Source organism: Propithecus coquereli, unplaced genomic scaffold (genome assembly GCF_000956105.1).
Source record: "Propithecus coquereli isolate 6110/MARCELLA unplaced genomic scaffold, Pcoq_1.0 Scaffold122, whole genome shotgun sequence".
NCBI lineage: Eukaryota > Metazoa > Chordata > Mammalia > Primates > Indriidae > Propithecus > Propithecus coquereli.
In genome coordinates, this window is record NW_012136303.1 from 1,613,810 (window position 1) to 1,632,792 (window position 18,983).

Here is an 18,983-nt window from a genome sequence, read left to right on the forward strand (position 1 = left end):
ATTAAAAAAAAAAAAAAAAAAGAAGAAGTTGGCCCAGACAAAAACTCAGGTAGCTGATATAGAGCTCAGAACACTGAAACAGGCCTCAAGACATAGTCTTAAGAGCAATACATTTATTATTCACATGCTACCTACTTCCAAAAAAGTGACTTGGAAAGCATAGCCTAATTGTTTTTTTTTCACCACTTTAGGGAGGGATTCTATAAAGTGTCAAGGGTCATGAAAGTCAGGGAGAAGTGAGAGAAGATTAAAAATCCACCTTAAACATGAAATCCTCCAGCTCTCCTCCACAATCTGCTCATCCAATTCAAGTAGAGAAAGACTGCTCCCAACAACAGCTATTTCCCACATATCTCCCATTAGCTTCAAGTATTTATGCTACCAGCCACAAACTACCCCTAGGCAAGGAAAGCAGATTCCTTCCTCAGCCCCTTCACCCCAAAGCTTCTAAAATCCTATTTCTTACCATTTCAACAGAAACTCAGTCTGCCTACTGAGTCACCACAGGCAAACAGTTTCAACAGAACTTCTAAAAACCTCTTCCTCTTCAGAAACAATCATAGAATACTGGAAGATCAAAGATGGAAGGCAGCTGGGCTTGGTGGTTCACACCTGTAATCCTAGAACTTTGGGAGGCTAAAAAGTAGGGAGATAGCTTGAGGCCAGTAGTTTGAGACCAGCCTGGGCAACATAGCAAGACACCCCCACCCTGCCACACACACACACCGTCTCTACAAAAAAAAAATTTTTAAATGAGGCAAGAGGATCACTTGAGCCCAAGAGTTGGAGGCTGCAATGAGCTATGATCACACCAAGGCACTCCAGCCTGGGTGACACAGCAAGACCCTGTCTCTAAAAACAAAAACAAAAAACTCAGAACATAAAAGGTAATAAATATAAAGATCAATAAAATGACTTTACTAAAATTAATAGTAAAATAAAAAGATGGAAGGGACCATGCAGAGTATCTGTAGTATATCTCCTACCACTCCCACAAAAGAAAGGCCCAGAGAGAAGAGAATGGTCTGAAGCCATCTTCTTTCTCAAATGGTTTTCTTTACCAAGTATAATTTAATTAGTAGATACACTGTTGTGAACCCAGTGAACATATAGATTGAGGGCAAAAAAAAGTCCCTACCTACCCATATCACTAAAGTGAACTCCAGAACATGGACCTAAATAATTTACAGAGTCCCTGGACATGAATGATAAGACAATATACTCTAGGGCTCTGGTTTTCCATGTCATCTTGACAAATCTTCTCCTTGTCAGAACATGGACTTGTCTCACCTTCCCAACCACACCCACCTTCTCAAATACACACATTCACACATACCCCAACAGGGATCTGGGGAGTTTCAAATATCATACTCTGGAATTCATACTCAGGAGCATACAGGGATCCTGAGAACAGAGCTTCTGTCCTAAGATCATTCCTAAAGTCATCTGCTTCTCAGAAACTCCACTTACTAAAGAAGGATTGAAATATAGTGAGAACCCATGAAGAGACAGCAGTAATTTCAGCTGACAGTGAGGGTTTAGGTGGCTCAGAGATAATGAGAGCCATAAGCAACCCAAAGTAAACAAGGGAAGGAATCAGCTATGCCAAATTTGTCAGACTTTGGTGACTGGGCACCTCTCCTGGAATAATACAGAGATTGAGAAGCTAGTATAAACGACCAGAATATTAGCCTCAACCACTCTTTACACTCTCTCCCCATAAATTCTTTAATTAATCCCCCAAATCCCCTACTATCCCCTGGTATCCCTTTAACTAGCAAGCTCCCACTCCTTCAGCTATCTCTAACACCCTCACTGACCAGCTCTCCCTGAATGACTATTCCAACACTTTGTCACTGATCATCTTCTCTCACACATACCCATAAATCCCCACTAACACTCCTACTTCCCACACTAAGGCTAAGACAGCGCAAGAGAGGTTAGAACCAAAGTCTTGCTTTGGAGGGCAAATTTAGCCCTTGGATCAGATGAACGTATGCCTTTGAAAGAGTCAGTGTTATACAGACTAAGAAAATCCTTGACTCTTCCCCATCTCCCCACCATCTACACACCCAGTTACCTGTGCAGGTTTCTTTCCTCTAAATTACTCTAAAATTTTATCTTTCCATTCCATTCCCACCAGCAGCAACCCAGTTCAGGCATCTCTACCATGAATATCAAACTCTCAGTTCTCTGGCTTCACACTCCCATCACACTCCTACTTCCATACATATCCAGATTAATCTTCTTAAGCTCCACTGTGATCACTATATTCCCCTCCATTAAACCCTTTCATAGGTCTTCAAAAACAGTCAAGATCTCCCATGCCTGGACTTCATCCACTGTTGAAGACAACCTTGATTCCTCTTTCTTTCACTCCCCACATCCAATCCAAGTCAGCCAATTCCATGGGCTCTTCATTCAAAATAGATCCAGATTTTGACCCACTACTAACCACCTTCACAATGACTACTATGTTCTAAAATAACCACTATCATCTCTCACCTGGATTTCTGTAATAGCCTCCTAATTGGTTTCCCTGTTCCTACTTTTGCTCTTCTATCATCTATTCTCAACACAAAAATTAGATTCTAAACATAAGCCAAATCATTGTCACATCTATGCTTGAGATTGTCTAGTGGTCCCCTGTTTCATCGTGAATAAAAGCCAAAGTCTACATTGGCTTTCAATGTTCGACATGATCTAGCACCCTGCTAATCTCAATACTACTCTTTCTCTAGCTCATACTGCTTAAGCTACACTAACTTCCTATCTAGTCTTTGAGCACATCAGGCAGCAGCACATTTGCTCTTTCCTTGCCCTTTCCTCTCCCCACCCCAACTATCTGTATGGCACACTCCATCATTTCCTTCAGATCTCTACTCAAATGTCACCTTTATCGGAAGGTTCTTCCCTTATCAGCCTCTACTCTGCATTATCATTCTCTTTTCCCTTATTCTGCTCTGTATTTTTCTACAGCACTTATTGCTACCTGTCATATAGTTATCGGTTTATTTTTTTTTTTATTATCGTCTGTCTCCTCAAGCTGGATTACAACCTCCATGGGGGCAGGAACTTTGTTTTGTTCAGAGTAGTACCTGGCACATAGTAAGTTCTCAGTAAGTATTTATTGAATGAATAAATTGTTCCCTGCATAAACCTTTTACTCCAAACAGTCTTGGTCTTCCTACCGTCCCAATATAACAATAATGGTGGCTAATATTAAGTGCTTTCTATGTGCCAGGAACTTGACACGTGGGTTTGTTATCCTATTCAATACTACTCAATTGACAACTCCATGAGATAAAAGCTACTTTTATCCACATATTACAGTTGAGAAAACTGAGGCTCAAAGAGGTTAAGTAACTTGTCCAAGATCAGACAGCTAGTTACTGGCAGAAATAGGACTCAGACTAGGTTAGTCTGACACCAAAACCCATTCTCCTCTTAATCTTTACGTTATCCTGCCTCCTTATAATGCTTTTTCCTTTGTGTGAACTATTTGTATAAGTGGCTCTTTGTAGTTTGGCCCATAACTGCTTTCAGACTGTTTTATATAGGCCTATTTAGTCTTCCCAAATAGAATACAAACTCCATGAGACCAGGATCTGGGACATTTAAACCTGATAGCACATTTTATCTAATATTTTTAAGCAAATTAATTTTAAGTTAATTTGACTAATATGGCTAATTTCTCTTTTCATCTGTCACAGCCAAGTGTTGGACTACTAGAATAATGAGGTAATATCATGTGAAAAAAAGAATAGTCGACTGAGTGAGAATATCTGGAGATTAGTCTCAGTTCTGTCTTCAAACAGGTATATGACCCTTAGGCAAATCACTTATCTTCTTTGGCCCTTAATCTACTGATTATATAAAAAGAGCTGGCCTACCTAGATGGACTCTAACAGTTGCTTCAAGTTCTAAAAATACTGTTATTCCATGAACATCTGCAATGTGTCAAGACAAAAGTAAAAGGCCAAATTCTTCCTTAATATGGTTCTATTTTGGCTAATTGGAGTATTTTCCTAAGAGCACCATTTCCTTTGTGGATTATATCAGTGTATATATAATGCACGCCCCAAAACAAAGAATAAACAACAAATATGGCTTGCTAATGCCACTATAGCTATCTAAATGGCACAGTTTAAGTCAAGAAGAAAGTCATACTATGGCTCTATAAGAAGTATCAATATTAATATATCAACTGGAGCAAATCACTAAAAAGATGTCATTTTTTTAAAACAGTAATACAAATTAGAGCAGAAAGAAAGTAGGCTCCAAGAGGAGGGACTTTGGGGGAAAAAGAGGACTTAGAATAAACTATATGATAAAGAGTTTGGAAAAATTAAGTATATGATAAAGGCTTAAATAGTATTAAAAAATGGTAAGCAATTATTAACTTCAGAGAAAACAAAAATCTGTACATAAAAGAAAATATAGCTATGTTATTATTATGTAAACAGTGATTTTAAATTAACTAGAAAACAGCTATAATTATATAGGGAGGGTGGGACTAAATTCTCATCTCTCATAACAAGAAATCAATACTTTCTTCAAAAAAGATAAATAGCAGTATAAGTATATAATTTAAAAATATGGAGGTAACAAAGGGAAGTAACCACATATCTGGCATATTTGAACTTTACTTTCTTGTAACAAATGTGATTTATTTGTAGTTTGCTTTTGCTTTACTATAAACATAAAAGAATTGAATAATAATTGCCCATATGGTACTTGTCTCCTACCACTCTATCCTAGTATCCATAACACCTAACAGGGCTGAGAATCTAGTATCTTTAACAATTCTTGAGGGAGTGACCAATATAAAAATGGAATGAGGATATCTTGTTGAGTTACAGAATTATGCTCTGGAAGTAAATTTAGAGACTATTTAATCCAGTGCTTCCCAAATCGTTGTTCCATGGAATACCACCACTCATGGTACTAATAGCATGCTGTAAAGTGTTTGGGGCCCAAATAAATTTGGGAAATCCCACATTTAAAAAGAATTAATCAGGTATCTCTATGGCAGGACTTCTTGGAGACTTTACTTTGTTCAAATACATTGGGACTCCCACACAAAGGCAATCTATTATGTAGTGTTTCTCAGACTCATTCATTTTATTTCTTGAAGAAACCCCTGCTAGTATCTCCAGTCATTAGTGGTTCCTGAAGCATTCTTTGGAAAACACTGATCTAGTCTACTCCCTTCATTTTACAAATGGAGAAAGAGAGGCTCTCTAGAGGTTGTTCAGTAAAGGGTGATAGGTGAACTAGTGTCTCAAGAAAGAAAATGCCTCAGGATTCTGGAGCAATCTCCAGTGATTGAAAACTCTGGCCTATATATTCTCAGTCTTTCCTCAGGCACCTGAGTTTCAAACCAGGGAACAAATTCAGACGCAGCATCTCCTTTGCAGATCTTTTAAGGTTTTCTGATCCTTAAAGAGTCTAGGAGGTGGACTCAAGTGTCAGCTGAGCTCAACTATAAAGCACTAGAGCAGGAGCTAAAAAGAGTCTCAACAGATGTAACAGTGAGTGGCAAAGTGATCTCCAATGAAGCAATGGTAATGTGATAATAAAGTGCTCACATTTGTATGTTCCCCAATAAATAAATAAATGTTTTTACAACATTATCTCATTTAATTCTTATAAAAATCCAGTGAGAAAGACAAGAGTAAAATTATTATCCCCATTTTATGGAAGAGGAAACTGATTCTCAGACAGTTAAATGCCTTGCTTGTGGTTACACACAAAGTTAATAGTAGAGTTGGAATGAGAACCTAAGTTTCCTGTCTCTGAGGTTAGGACTCTTAATATTTTACACAAACTGGACAAATGTTGAGTGAGTTCCAATTTAATTCTTCCACGAAGCATACAACCTGCCCCTATTGGCTAGCTTAAAAAATAGATCAGTTCTCAGAGTGCTCATAGGTGGTACCAGAAGCAACACCCCAATTACTGGAATTTCAAGGTCCTATTTGGATTCACTACAGTAATACCTCCTAGAGAGCTAAGTTGTTGGGAGAGGGGGATCTTAGAAAGTTCCCTCTGGGGAGGCCACATGGCCTGGTGATATAAGCGATGAGTCAAATAGTCTTGAGTTTGAATCCTGGCTCTACCACTCACTCGCTCTATGACTTTATTCACTACATAATCCTTCTATGCTTCATTTATTCACCTATAAAATGGAACTAAGAATACCTATTTTGCAAAGCTGTTGAGAGGCCAAGGTAAGGAATTAAAGGGGCAGTATGTATCATGCTAAGAGTGTAAGTTTTGTATTACACTGCCTGGGTTTGAATCTCAGCCCTGCTTCTTGCTAGCTTTTGACTTAAGATAAGTCACCTAACTTCTCGGAAATTCAGTTTTCACACATGTAAAATGAGGAAAACAAACAGTGTTTTTGTAGTTGTTGTAAGCATCAAAGGAGATAATCCAATAAAAGGTAATGATAATGGTGATGGTGGTGAAAAACTCAATACCTATTTTCCTCCCAAAACAAGAATAAGAAAGAAAACTGCTCAGTTCTATTCTCTTCCATTTATCCACGTCACTTCTTCCTCTCCAACCACAAGCCAAGCAGTCAGGATGCTTGGCTTTGAATGTCAACTCTCTCACATACTATTTATGTCATCTGAGGGAAGTCATTTAACTTCATTGAGTTATTTTTCCTCATCTGAGACATTAAGTTAATGATATTTTGCTTATACTACTGGCTTGTTGTAAGCATCAAATGAGTTAATGGATTTTAAAGTATTTTTTGAACTGTGAAATACTATATGAGAGGTGACTGCTTTTATCTGTCACAACTATAAGATAGATATTTTTACCAGTAAAAAGCAACTTTATCTCCAAGTTTTTTCTCATAGACATTTCGATCCAGTATATTGTAGCAGATGTTGGTAGTTGCTCCTTTCATCCACTCAATGAAGATTTTCCCTTTAGTCACATCAAAGTTGTACTGGAGGAACGGGCCAGGGCATGGAGTCTTCCAGTAAAATTCCTTGGCAATGTTTCCCCAAAACTCTGCAACAGAAAGGGAAACCCCAACATCACTAAGCTTCTCAGACATATTTATCATCAGATGGCTTATCATTCTATGCACAAGACTAAGTCCCAACTTCCCTACCACCTGGGTCTCTCCTTTACCTCATCTTACCATCTACCACTCTCCTAAACCGTCTTCTATTCCTGTGCACTGAATCTTGACTGAAATTCATCCTTCTGTCCTCAAAACTGCCTATCCATTTTTCACCACCTATTCAAATTGTAGCCACCCAGTACCTAACACAATGCCAAGCACGTAGCAGGCAATCAGTAATTTTTAAATGAAGTAATTAGTGAAAGGAAGAAATTATTTACTCACAGAGCTTCACATGACCCTTTCTTTCTTCTCTTAATTTGTTCATTCTCTCTCAGCAATTATTTGAGCATCTCCTTTTCCTACCTCTACTTGCACAAGTGTTACTCATTATATGCCAGCTATTGCTTTAAGATTTTTATATGTATTAGCTCATCTAGTCCTTACTACAACCCTAGGAGGGAGGCCTTTCTCATTTCATGAATTTGAAAATTAAGGCTCAGAGAGGTCAAATAACTTGTCCAAAGTTACACAGTTATTAAGTCAAAATTTGTACTTCCCTGAGAAAGACATTTTTGCTAAAATCTGAAAGATGATTAGGAGTTTTTTCCACTCCCTTACCGGGGTACTATGGGATGGAAGGGGACAAGGGTATATGTTAAGAGGAACTCCCTAAGGCTGAAACACTAAGAGAAAGAATAGCAGGAATTGATGCATAATCTGGGCAGATCATGCAATTCTTGGGTGTATGATAAGGAATTTGGTATTTATCTCAAGAGCAATGGAAATCCATTGAAGGGTTTTAAGCAAGAGTGACATGATCAGATTCACATTCTTAAAATATGTGCCTGGCTCCTCTGGAGAAAATATACTCAACAGGTAAAATATTTGAATGCAGAGAATTTAGGATATTCTGAGTACTGGATTAAGAGTTGGAGGAGAGAGAGACACTTAGAACCAGAACAATAGAAGAAACCTTAGAGATTATCACCCCCTCATTTCATTTCATACAAAACCAAATTCATAGAGGGTAAGAGATTTGTTCAAAGTTACATGATTTAGAGTTTATACAACTTAGTTGGAGAAATAAGACTAATACATGAAATATTTTTAATGTACAAGATAGAATATAACTGAAAGCTAAATCACATGGTGCACAACCTTGTGATACATTAATGAAAACCAAATTAAATCGATCCCAAAGTGTCATTATATACCTATAAAACTAGCAAAGATTTGAAAAAATGATTAAACCCAATGTCTGGTGTGGTCTTAAGAAAGCAGATACTATTACACAATAATGGCATTGAAAAAAATTGGCACAATCTTATTGGACAGCACAGCAATGCCTGACAAGAGCCATAAAACATTTTATACCCTTTTATCTGCTAATTCAACTTTGGGGAATATACTCCAAGAAATAATCCCAAAGGAAAAAAAATGATTACTAAAAAGATGATTACAGCAACGCTATTTATAATAGTGAAGTTAGAGGCAATCCAAAAGCCCAACAATACCAAACTGATAAAAACTAGCAATTCAAGTAGTAATACAATGGAATACTAAATAGCCATTCAAGAGAAAGCAAATAGGAACTGGTATTTAGTGAATGCCATTCATGTATCAGGGACTGGACTAATCTCATTTAATCTTTATGATATTATGGTCCTATAAAGTATGCTTTAGTTATCCCAGTTTTATAGATGAGAAAACTGAAGCTCAGGAAGTAAAGGAAACTCTCTCAGGGACCAAACAGCTAGTCCAAATAGTCAATTATATTGAAATATATTCAAATACCAGAATACAAATATTCAAAAATATTTTTAAGTGATGATAGTAGGCACATATTATATAAAACCATTTATGAACCAAATTTATGTCTATCAACAAGGAGTGAAGAAAACTGAGTTTTATGCTCACTTAGTTTTTTTTTTTTGTAGAGGTGTGTATGTATGTATGTATGTGTGTTTGTGTGTGTGTGTGTGTGTGTGTGTCTACGTGTGCATGTGGCAGGATCTGGTTGTTTCGTTGCTATAAATTCTAAGTACTGAAGAAGTTCAGAAGAGGAAAAAGATGAGTATGAATTGAGGTGATCAAGGAATGCTCTGTGGAATTGGTGGAGTTTGACTAGGTAGAGAGGAGCAGAAGGAAATGGCAAAGGCAAGAAGGTGGGAACAGGTGTGTATCCAGGATAACAAAGAAAATGACCTGTCTAGAATGATGGGTGTGGTAGGGAGCAGTGTGAGATAAGGATGGAGAGGTGGGGTGGGGCTAGATTATCCAGAGGACTTTAAAGAAAAGCAGAATTTTAATTTGAAACTGCAGGAAACAGGGAGCTATTGCAAGTTTTTGCAGTGACATATGAAAGTAGTATTTCCATAATATCAATCTAATGGTGTTTAGATAAATCTACCAGAGAGATTGAAGGTGGTGAGACTAGGAAAGAGAATAAATTAGGAGGCTACTCCCTTGATTTAAAAAAGGATCTCTGAGAACTGAAAAAAAAGGTAAATTGAAGAGAAGGGAATTGAATGAAAAGAAAAGCCTACTTCCTTGATTTAAAAGGATCTCTGGGAATTGAAAAAGACATTTTCAGGGAGTATTTGACAGAATTTGGTGAAAAGCATACTGTAAGGTCAGGGAAACGGAATAGCATTGCTATTATGATACAGGCTCTGCAGTCAAGACTGCTTTACAGTGGCGCGGTGGCTCATGCCTGTAATCCTAGCACTCTGGGAAGCCGAGGCAGGAGGATTGCTTGAGCCCAGGAGTTTGAGGTTGCAGTGAGCTAGGATGATACCACTGTATGCTAGCTGGGGCGACAGAGCAGCGACACCCTGTCTCAAAAAAAAAAAAAAAAAGACTGCCTTGGTTCAAAATTCCAACTCCAACTCCCCCACTTTACACTTGATTCAATCCTGTCTTTTTTTTTTTATTTCAGCATATCATGGGGGTACAGATGTTTAGGTTACGTATGTTGCCCTTGCCCCCCCAATCCTGTCTTGCATTATTCAGTAACTACTTTGTCCATGTTATTATTATTATCAAACTAACCACCATTTATTGACTGTCTACTGTGCATCAGGCACTCTATAGTGCACACTTTACTTATTACACACTTTAGTCCTCATATAAACCAATGAGGCAAGTATTGTTATTCCTATCTTATAGATGAAGAAAAGGAATCTCAGACATGTTTAACACATTGACTGTCACTCTAGAAAAAAAATTTTTTTTCTTAGAGCCACAGTGTTTTATTACAAAAATCAAACAAAACTTTCGAAAGCAAAACGATCCTTTCTAATTTAATGAAAAATGTGTTATTTCTTGTGGTTTTCTGTGCGTGAGTTATATGCAACTTGAAAAATAGTTCACAGGACTCCCAAAGTAAAGAGACGTGTGAGTTACATAGGCTTCACGAGGCCCCGGGCTCAAAACTAGAGTGAATTAAATAGGACTCACGTGGCAGTTAATGTGTTAAAAATCTGCCTAAGACCCCACAGTAAATGCGTTGCAAAACTAGGGTTTAAATCTAAGTTTTTCTGGGTTTGATTTGCAGCCCATGCTTGTCCCACAACCAAACCTCATGCTGCCTCCCGAATGGGGTGCAGTTTTGACCCCTTACCCAGACTGAGAGCAAAGGCAGGAAATTTTCCTCACACATTTTTAAAGACATGGAACCATTTATCAAATCTCTGACTTACTATAATCCCAGCCCGCTGGTTTTTTTTTAAAGTTGACATTTTAGCGACTGGTTCAGTCTTATACTGGGTAATTTCCATTGGGATTTTTAATATATTAAAAATAAATCTGGGACCTCATTACTAATTTTGAGGGTCCCAAGATGGGAACTAGACCTGTTATTGCCCCTCAACAGTTCACAGGTTAAAGGTCTCAGGAGGCAATGGCTGCGCTCATGTCAAAGGGAGGCAAAGAAAGTTCTACTCCTCCCCTCAAGACGTCCCGTCTCCCCGTAGAGCCCCTCTTTTCGCCTCAGGAACTCCCCTTCTCATGAAACTTTCACTCTCTTCGCTGACTCCCCCAGTCTCAAGGAACCTCGCTTCCGTCACCGAACCCCGCATCTCCTCACGGAATCATCTCCTTGCAAAACGCTTCCTCTCCTCACGGACCCCTCTCCCCCAAGTCTCCGAGGAACTCCCCAACTCCCATGGAACCCTCATCTCCTCACAAAAACGCTCCTTTTCCTCATAGAACCCCATCTCCTCCCGGGATCCCTTTTCCTTCTCCTCAAAGAACTGCAATTCTTCACTCACAGAACCTCTATTTCCTCATGGACGCTTCAACTTCCCAAAGGAGCCCCCAAATCCCTCGGGAAACGCCCGCTCCTCTGCTCACCGACGCCCCCCTGACCCGCCCGGGCCCGGCCTCACCCCTCGGCTCCTCCACAGAGCGCCGGTGCAGCTCGCGGTAGCGCTGCAGCGAGGGGACGTGCGCGGAGCGGCTGACCTCAGGCGGCGGAGACCAACTCCGCGCCCGGCCTCCGGCTCCAGCTTCCTCCTGGCCCCTGCTCCCGCTGTTGCTCCGGCCACGCTCCTCGGGAAGCCCCATCGCGTCAAGTTTCGAGCACCGAAACCGCCTTTGCGGTCGCCACGGGTGCCCGGGCGGGGAAAACAGATCGACCTAGAGGCGGGGCCTTACTCTAGTGGGGCGGAGTGGGGCGGGGGCGGGGCTTAGGCAGAGAGGTGGGCGGATTTCCTAGAGGGGCGGGGTCATAGTTCTCAAAGACAGAAATACTGCACTGATAAGTCGAAGGATAGGGGCGGAACTGACTTGCCGGAAGGAGTGGAACCGTCCAGTGAAAGCAGCAGGGGCGGGGCCGGGAGTGACAGGATAGGAGAGAGGGTGGGACCATGGAATGACAGAAAGGGGCGGGGCCGGGCGTGACAGGAGAGGAGGTGGGCCCATGGAGTGATGGGGAGTAGCCGGGCTGGATGTGACCGGAGAGGAGGTAGAGCCATGGAGTGACCAGGGTGGGGTGGGGTCTTGAACTGACAGATGAGGGGTTGGATTAGGGCGGGGCTCGAGCGGGCAAGGACTGGGCTAACGGGAGGAGTTGGGTCAAGGCCCATGGCGGAGCTGCCCCGTGGTCTGATTGCACAGTCCTGTTACTCCACCGAGTTGAAAAGCCAGGTGAAGTAAGGTCCCTTGCAGATGACACCCTCCCCTCCAAGGTTCTCTTCTCTGAACAACACCCCCATTCCGTCCTCAGGAAAAAATTTTCCCACAACCCTGAGGACATAGCCCCGGGGGACAGGACCGCCTCTCTGCTAACCCTGACGTCTGCTCAGATTTTCTCCTACTTTTAAGGATATGCCTTCAATCACCTTGCCTTCTTAAATCTCCGTCCAGAGGTAAAGTACAAGACTCATTAAGTGAAGACTAGGAGGTGCCTTCAGATCTTTGATAATAAACCCAACACTTAATTGCCTAATTGGCACAAATAGTAAACCCAGGAAAGGGAATGAACTTGCGCAATATCACAGAGCAAACAACCACCAAGTCAGGGCCAAACCTAAGTTCCCTAACTGCAAGTTTAGTTTTACTTCCTCATCAGGCTAAAGCTAAGGCTGGTAAAATACCAAAGTCTGTTTGAATAGGCGAAGTCATTCACATTCTCGTCTTTCCTTCCCAATTTCTTTACTTCACCAAAGGACTCCCTCTCCCCACTTGCCACAACCTGGGCTCAACTACCTCTGGCTTCCCACTAGCCCCTCCATCCCAGAAAGAAGTCAGACAGGACCCTCCATCTCCCACCTGCACTGCCAGGAAGGGGCTACCTCACTCATCAGTTCACAGATTGGCTGTCAAGGCAGGAAGGATTTTTTTTTTTTTTTTTGAGACAGGGTATTGCTCTGTTGCCCTGGCTGGAGTGCAGTGGTGTCATCATAACTCACTGCAACCTTAAACTCCTGGACTTAAGCAATTCTCCTGCTTCAATCTCCCAAGTAGCAGGGACTACAGGTGTGTGCCATGACATCTGGCTAATTTTTCTATTTTTAGTAGAGATGAGGTCTTGCATTTGCTCATGCTGGTCTCAGACTCCTGAGCTCAAGTGATCCTCCCGCCTCAGGCTCCAAGAGTGCTAGCATTACAGGTGTGAGCCACCACACCCAGCTGAGGATTCTTAAATATCTAATGTCAAGAGTGATTCTAAGACCTGAAGCAGGCAGCCCCCACCTCCTGAAGCCTACACAGGGCATGTAACCCCACCTAGCCCAGCCTCCCTTCCCACCTGCTCCACTGCCCTCTGCCAAGCTGCCCATAAGCCCAGCACACCCTAAACTGAAAAAAAAAAAATCTCTCCATGATCAGACATATGATCCAGAGCCTACTCAATCCTGATCTCAGGGCTCACTTAAGGGGCACAGACCTCTTGGACTGGACATGGACTCCATTGAGGGGACAGATACTTCATCGAGGAGACATCAGCTGCACTGAGGGGACACACACTTCACTGAAGGTACATGGACTCCACTTAGGGAGCACGGATGTTGCTGAGGATTCTCAGATCCGACTAAAGGGGTCTGGGTGCTGCTAATAGGACATGAATGGCATTGCAGGACATTTACCCTACAGAGGGGACATGGATTTCCCCCTAGGAAATACAGAGGATATAGATTTTACTAAGACTTTACTACAGACATGGTCCCCACTGAGAGGACACAAACCCATTGAGGGGCCTCAAACTACACTGAGGGAGTGGACTGCACTGAGGGGCACAGACCACATTTAGTGGGGACAGGGCCCACTGGGGGATGAGACCTCACTATGGCATAATAGGCCCTATGGAGAAGATAAGAAACTGAAATGATAAGAGCCTCTCTACCGGGAGGAAGGCACACACAATGAGTACAATTCTATCTGTAGGCAGTCATCCTCTCCACCCCACCCCCACCACAGAAGCTCTGAATACCCTTCTCTCTCCTTCCTATTCTTTCTCCCCAGTCCTACTCCAAACCCTAGAGCTGGTCCTGACCCACTACTGTCTCCTCCTGTCTATAGGTGGTACTGCAGCTGCTGTGCCCATAGTAGATTTTCTGTGAGCCTGAAGTCTGGGGTTGGGAAGAGAGGGGATGTTTGTCCAGGTGCTTGACCAGCCCCTGCCCCTCTTCCTGTGGACTGCACAATAGAAGTTTGGACCAGAGGCCTCATAGGATAGAGAACCTCTCTCATCCTTGGAGATGGGGAAGTAGTGCAAGTTATAGTGTGATTGGAATTCCAGAGAGTAGAGAGAGGATGGATGGGTTTGGACAGAATAAGAATCTTTGAGAGGCTGGGTGTGGTGGCTCATGTCTGTAATGCTAGCACTTTGGGAGGCTGAGAAGGGAGGATCACTTGACCCCAGGAGTTCAAGACCAGCCTGAGCAAGAGCAAGAAGAAGACCCAGTCTCTACTAAAAACAGAAAAATTAGCCAGGCATGATGGTGCACGCCTGTAGCCCCAGCCTCTTGGAGGCTGAGTCAGGAGAATCACTTGAGCCCAGGAATTTGAGATTGTAGTGAGATATGATGATACCACTGTACACTAGCTGGGGCAACAGAGCAAGACTCTGTCTCAAAAACAAACAAACGAAAAGAATCTGTGAGATTAAGGCGATGATGATGATGATGATGATGGCATTTATTGAGTAGGTGTCAAGCCCTATACTAAGTGCTTTCCATTTGCTATGTAATCCTCATGACAACCCTCTAACAGATACTATTATCTCTCCGTTTTACAGATGAGGAAACTGATACTCGGGAAGATTGTGTCTTGCCCAAGATCACACAGTGTCTGAGTGGTAGCACCAGGAATAGAACCGAGACACCCAGACCGTAGAGACCTATCCCCCACCATACCCCACGCCTGCCCTACTGCCACCACCATAACTTCTTTCTCAAAGTGTAGTTTCCAGAGCCACATCAAAACGCAAAAAAAATGTCCAGGTTCAGTGGCTCACACCTGTAATCTGAACAATTTGGGAGGCCCAGATAGGAGGATCACTTGAGGCTAGGAGTTCAAGAGTAGCCTGGGCAACATATTGAGACATGCCCCTCCCCTACAAAAAAATAAATAAATTAGCTAGGTTTGGTAGCTGACGCCTGCAGTTCCAGCTACTCAGGAGGCTGAGCAGGGAGGGATGCAGTGAACTATGATCACATCACTGCACTACAGCCTGGGCAATAGAGCAAGACCCTGTCTCTAAAACAAACAAACAAACAAAAAACTCTTAAAATGATGGAAAATATTCAAGTTCCAAGGAACTCATCCCAGCCTACTGAATTATGACCTCTGGAGTGGAATCTGGGGATCTGCTTTCAAAAATCCTAATGCACACTGAAGTTTCAGAATCATTCTCCTATGCTGATAGGTAAGGGGTCCCAGAAAGGGTGTGGTTGAAAGAGGAATCTGAAAAGTGTCAGGTACAGGAAGGGATCTGAGATCAGTGGAAGGATCTGTTGTTCAAGGAGGGGTCTGCAGGTGAAGAAGCGGTCTGCGGATGAAGCATGGGTGGGGGATTAAGAAGGGGTTAGGAAGGCTGGACGCGGTGGCTCACGCCTGTAATCCTAGCTCTCTGGGAGGCTGAGGCGGGCGGATTGTTTGAGCTCAGGAGTTCGAAACCAGCCTGAGCAAGAGCAAGACCCCGTCTCTACTAAAAATAGAAAGAAATTAATCGGACAACTAAAAATATATAGAAAAAGGTTAGCCAGGCATGGTGGCACATGCCTGTAGTCCCAGCTACTCGGGAGGCTGAGACAGAAGGATCGCTTGAGCCCAAGAGTCTGAGGTTGCTGTGAGCTAGGCTGATGCCACGGCACTCACTCTAGCCCGGGCAAAAGAGTGAGACTCTGTCTCAAAAAAAAAAAAGGGGGGGGGGGTTGGAGGTGAAGGCTAAGTTTGAAGTTGAAAAAGAGGTCTAGGAGGAAGAGGCTGAGATCAGAGGAGAAGGATCTTGGAGTCAAAGAGGGGTCTGGGGTCCGAGGAGTTTGGGGTCAGAGACAGGATATGCGGTTGAGGAGGGGTTTGTGGCCAGTGAAAGGGCCTGTGATCCGAGGAGGAATTCTGGGGTCTAAGGAGGATAATAGCTGGATTCAGACTGGAAGGAGGAAGGGATTTGGTTCCTGGGCTACATAAAGTGCCTGGAGCCACTGAGGTCGCGCTTGCAGTGTGCTTTCTGCCCCCCACCCCCTGCCCCGACCCTACACTGCCCTCCAGGTGCTCCAAGCACCCGCACCTTGCACTCCCACTGCAGGCAGATGGCGCTCGGCAGGCGGGGGCGAGTCAGCCAGGACGTGGCCAACGGTTGGGGCGAGGCGCCCCCTCCCGGCGGTCTAGGAGCTCAGGCCCCGCCCTCCGCCCTCTTACACCCCCCAGCCGCAGCCACTTCCGGCAGGCGCTGCGCTGCTGGGGGGCGCGGGCGAGGATGGCGGCGGAGAACGAGGCCAGCCAGGAGAGCGCCCTGGGCGCCTACTCGCCCGTGGACTACATGAGCATCACCAGCTTCCCGCGGCTGCCGGAGGATGAGCCGGCGCCCGTGGCTCCGCTAAGGGGCCGCAAGGATGAGGACGCCTTTCTGGGAGACCCCGACACCGGTGAGGCCCGCTGGTCCCGTCCCTGCCCTGCCTTGGGAAGTCCCCGGTCCTCCATCTGTGCTGAGCATCCACCTCCAGCCTCCATCTCCTTAATTCTTCTCTTTTCTTCTGGACCGCTCCCTTCTTCTCGCTTGTCTCTGTTAATTATCTGATGGGGAAGGGGGTGCATTTCCGCCTTCGAGGCGTAGGATGCGACAAGGGAGATGATGCTAGGACTGCGGTAGGAGGGATTGAGTTTACCTCTTGGAAGAACCAACAAGGAAGGAATGTTGGAGGGGACACCCTAAGGAACAGCTGTGATCACCCAGAACAGGCCGTTCTCTAGCCACGGAAGACAAGATAGGAGAAACCAAGTCAGAGACTGCAGCAAGAGGGATACAGTCTGTCTCTTTAGAACTTCCCCACAGCCAGGGATTATGGGAAGCAGAGAGTCTGAGAATCTCTTCATGTCCAGGGAGGGGTAAAGAGAATATGATTCCCCTCTCTCTGGGAGTGCTGGGTATTGGGAGACAGGGGGATGGACTGTATGACCTCTCAAAGTCCTTGGGGACTAGAGTGCCCTCACTGTACTGTGGATTACCCCACCCATCCCAGAGCCATGGATCTGGCTGAGATATTGGTAAGGTACCCTGCTCCCTAGGAAGCAGTCTCCAGAATTTTGCTGTGTTCTACTCAGCCCTCTGCAGGAATTGCAAGAGGTGGGGTTCAAGAGGGAGAAGGCAGGGATTGGGAGAGACCTGGGGGCCAAGAGCTATGTGAACATTACTTCCTTAGTGCTCTCCCTCCTATCCATGTGGCCCAGCTCTATCTTGTCCTCCATTCTTCATCCTTCATCCCCCATCCCTCTTTCTCTCCACGTCACTTCCTGGCATTAGAGCATCCCTCTACCTCACTCTCTCTTCCTTGCAGTGCCTGCACTTGAGTCTTGTCTCTTACCAGCCTGGCAAATGCTGCTTCTCTAGCCTGGCCCTTCCATAGATGCTCCCAGCCTGAGAACTCCAAATTCTCTCCCCCTCCACAACTTTCTGGTCATCTTGCCCTGACCAGCAGCCCCTGCCACCCTGACCAGACTGCACTCTACATGGGATGGGGGTGAGGAGGTGGTGAGGGTGGGCTTTGGAGGTCTGTGGAGGTCAAATATCAGGGATTAGGATCAAAACTTCTTTTCCAGAGGGAGTAGCCTTGAAATCAGGAGGGAGCAGGGAGAGGGGTGGGAAGATGTGTCCTGGTGTGGCAGATAATAGCCTGAAGCCAGGTCTTTTATTCAGTACAAAGGACTGAGGCTCCTGGTCTTAGCATCACCCGACTCACTGTGTGACAGCAGGCACACCTACTCTGTCCTAGGCCTTAGTTTCCTCTTACAGCTCAACAGAGAATGCCTGTCTCCTCTAACTTAGAGATTGGAACCCCCTGATATATTTTCTCCTGACCCTCTATAAATGTCTGAGCATTTATCAAAACCTGTGATTATTTATTTGTGCAATTATGTGATTACTCCATGTCTGTAAACCCATGAGGGCAGGGACTATGACTGTTTTGTTCACTATCCTTTCTCCAGCATCCACCTCACTGTTGGGCACTCAATAAATAATTGTTGAATGAATAAAATGAATGAGAGAGAAGATATCAGGATGAAAGAATGGCAGAGGAGAAAGTTCCAAAACCCTGGGGAGTACCTTGGCAAGTTCAGTATGGGCTCTGCCCTCATCTGTACAGAAATCCAGCAGAGATGCTAGTCACCTGAGCTTCTAGGAACTTACATCTTATGCCAACGTTGTGCACCAAGGTTCCCAGAGACTTGCCTTGTAGGTCCCAAGGACCTTGCTATCAAATTGGGAGACATGGCATTGAAATGATTACACCAATTTGATAGCAGGGTCCTTGTCTCCTTTGGTACAGCTGGACCAGACTGCTGGCTAGCATGGCCTCCTGTGTTCTCAGTCTGGTGGTGCCACCTAGTGGTGTGGCCCCATCCTGTTAGGCAGGACCTTGGTTGTGCCCAGCTAAGCCTCTAGCCTGTCACTTCCCAAAACCAAGTGCCAGGCACCCCATAGCAGGCCCTATGGGAAACAGAGCTAGACAATGACCACCCCAAGATTGAGGAGTACTTTCTTTCCTCTCTTCTGAGCTCCAAGCCATGTGTTCCTCTCTCTCCCAGGTGTCTGCCTCCAGATATCCTGCAAGTGCATCACCTTTAACATGTTCTATGCTGACTCTGGGAGGCCGAGGCGGGTGGATCGTTTGACCTCAGGAGTTCGAGACCAGCCTGAGGAAGAGCGAGACCCCGTCTCTACTGAAAAAAAAAA

General features: G+C 44.1%; 2 protein-coding genes across 2 annotated transcripts in view; one reads left to right on the top strand and one right to left on the bottom strand.

The window, feature by feature from the left end:
* The window catches only part of ACSS2 (acyl-CoA synthetase short-chain family member 2), a 48,222-nt gene extending 36,408 nt beyond the window's left edge, over nucleotides 1-11,814 (bottom strand). Inside the window, exons 1-2 of the mRNA XM_012637651.1 lie at nucleotides 11,476-11,814; nucleotides 6,834-7,029 (exon numbers count right to left, since the gene is read on the bottom strand). Coding sequence (XP_012493105.1) covers nucleotides 6,834-7,029; nucleotides 11,476-11,653 — 374 coding nt within the window. The 5' untranslated portion in view covers nucleotides 11,654-11,814. The remainder of the gene's footprint in view (nucleotides 1-6,833; nucleotides 7,030-11,475) is intronic.
* Nucleotides 11,815-16,464: 4,650 nt separating this feature from the next.
* GGT7 (gamma-glutamyltransferase 7) overlaps nucleotides 16,465-18,983 on the top strand; it is a 24,246-nt gene continuing 21,727 nt past the window's right edge. Inside the window, exon 1 of the mRNA XM_012637652.1 lies at nucleotides 16,465-16,677. Within this exon, the coding sequence (XP_012493106.1) occupies nucleotides 16,509-16,677 (169 nt within the window). The 5' untranslated portion in view covers nucleotides 16,465-16,508. The remainder of the gene's footprint in view (nucleotides 16,678-18,983) is intronic.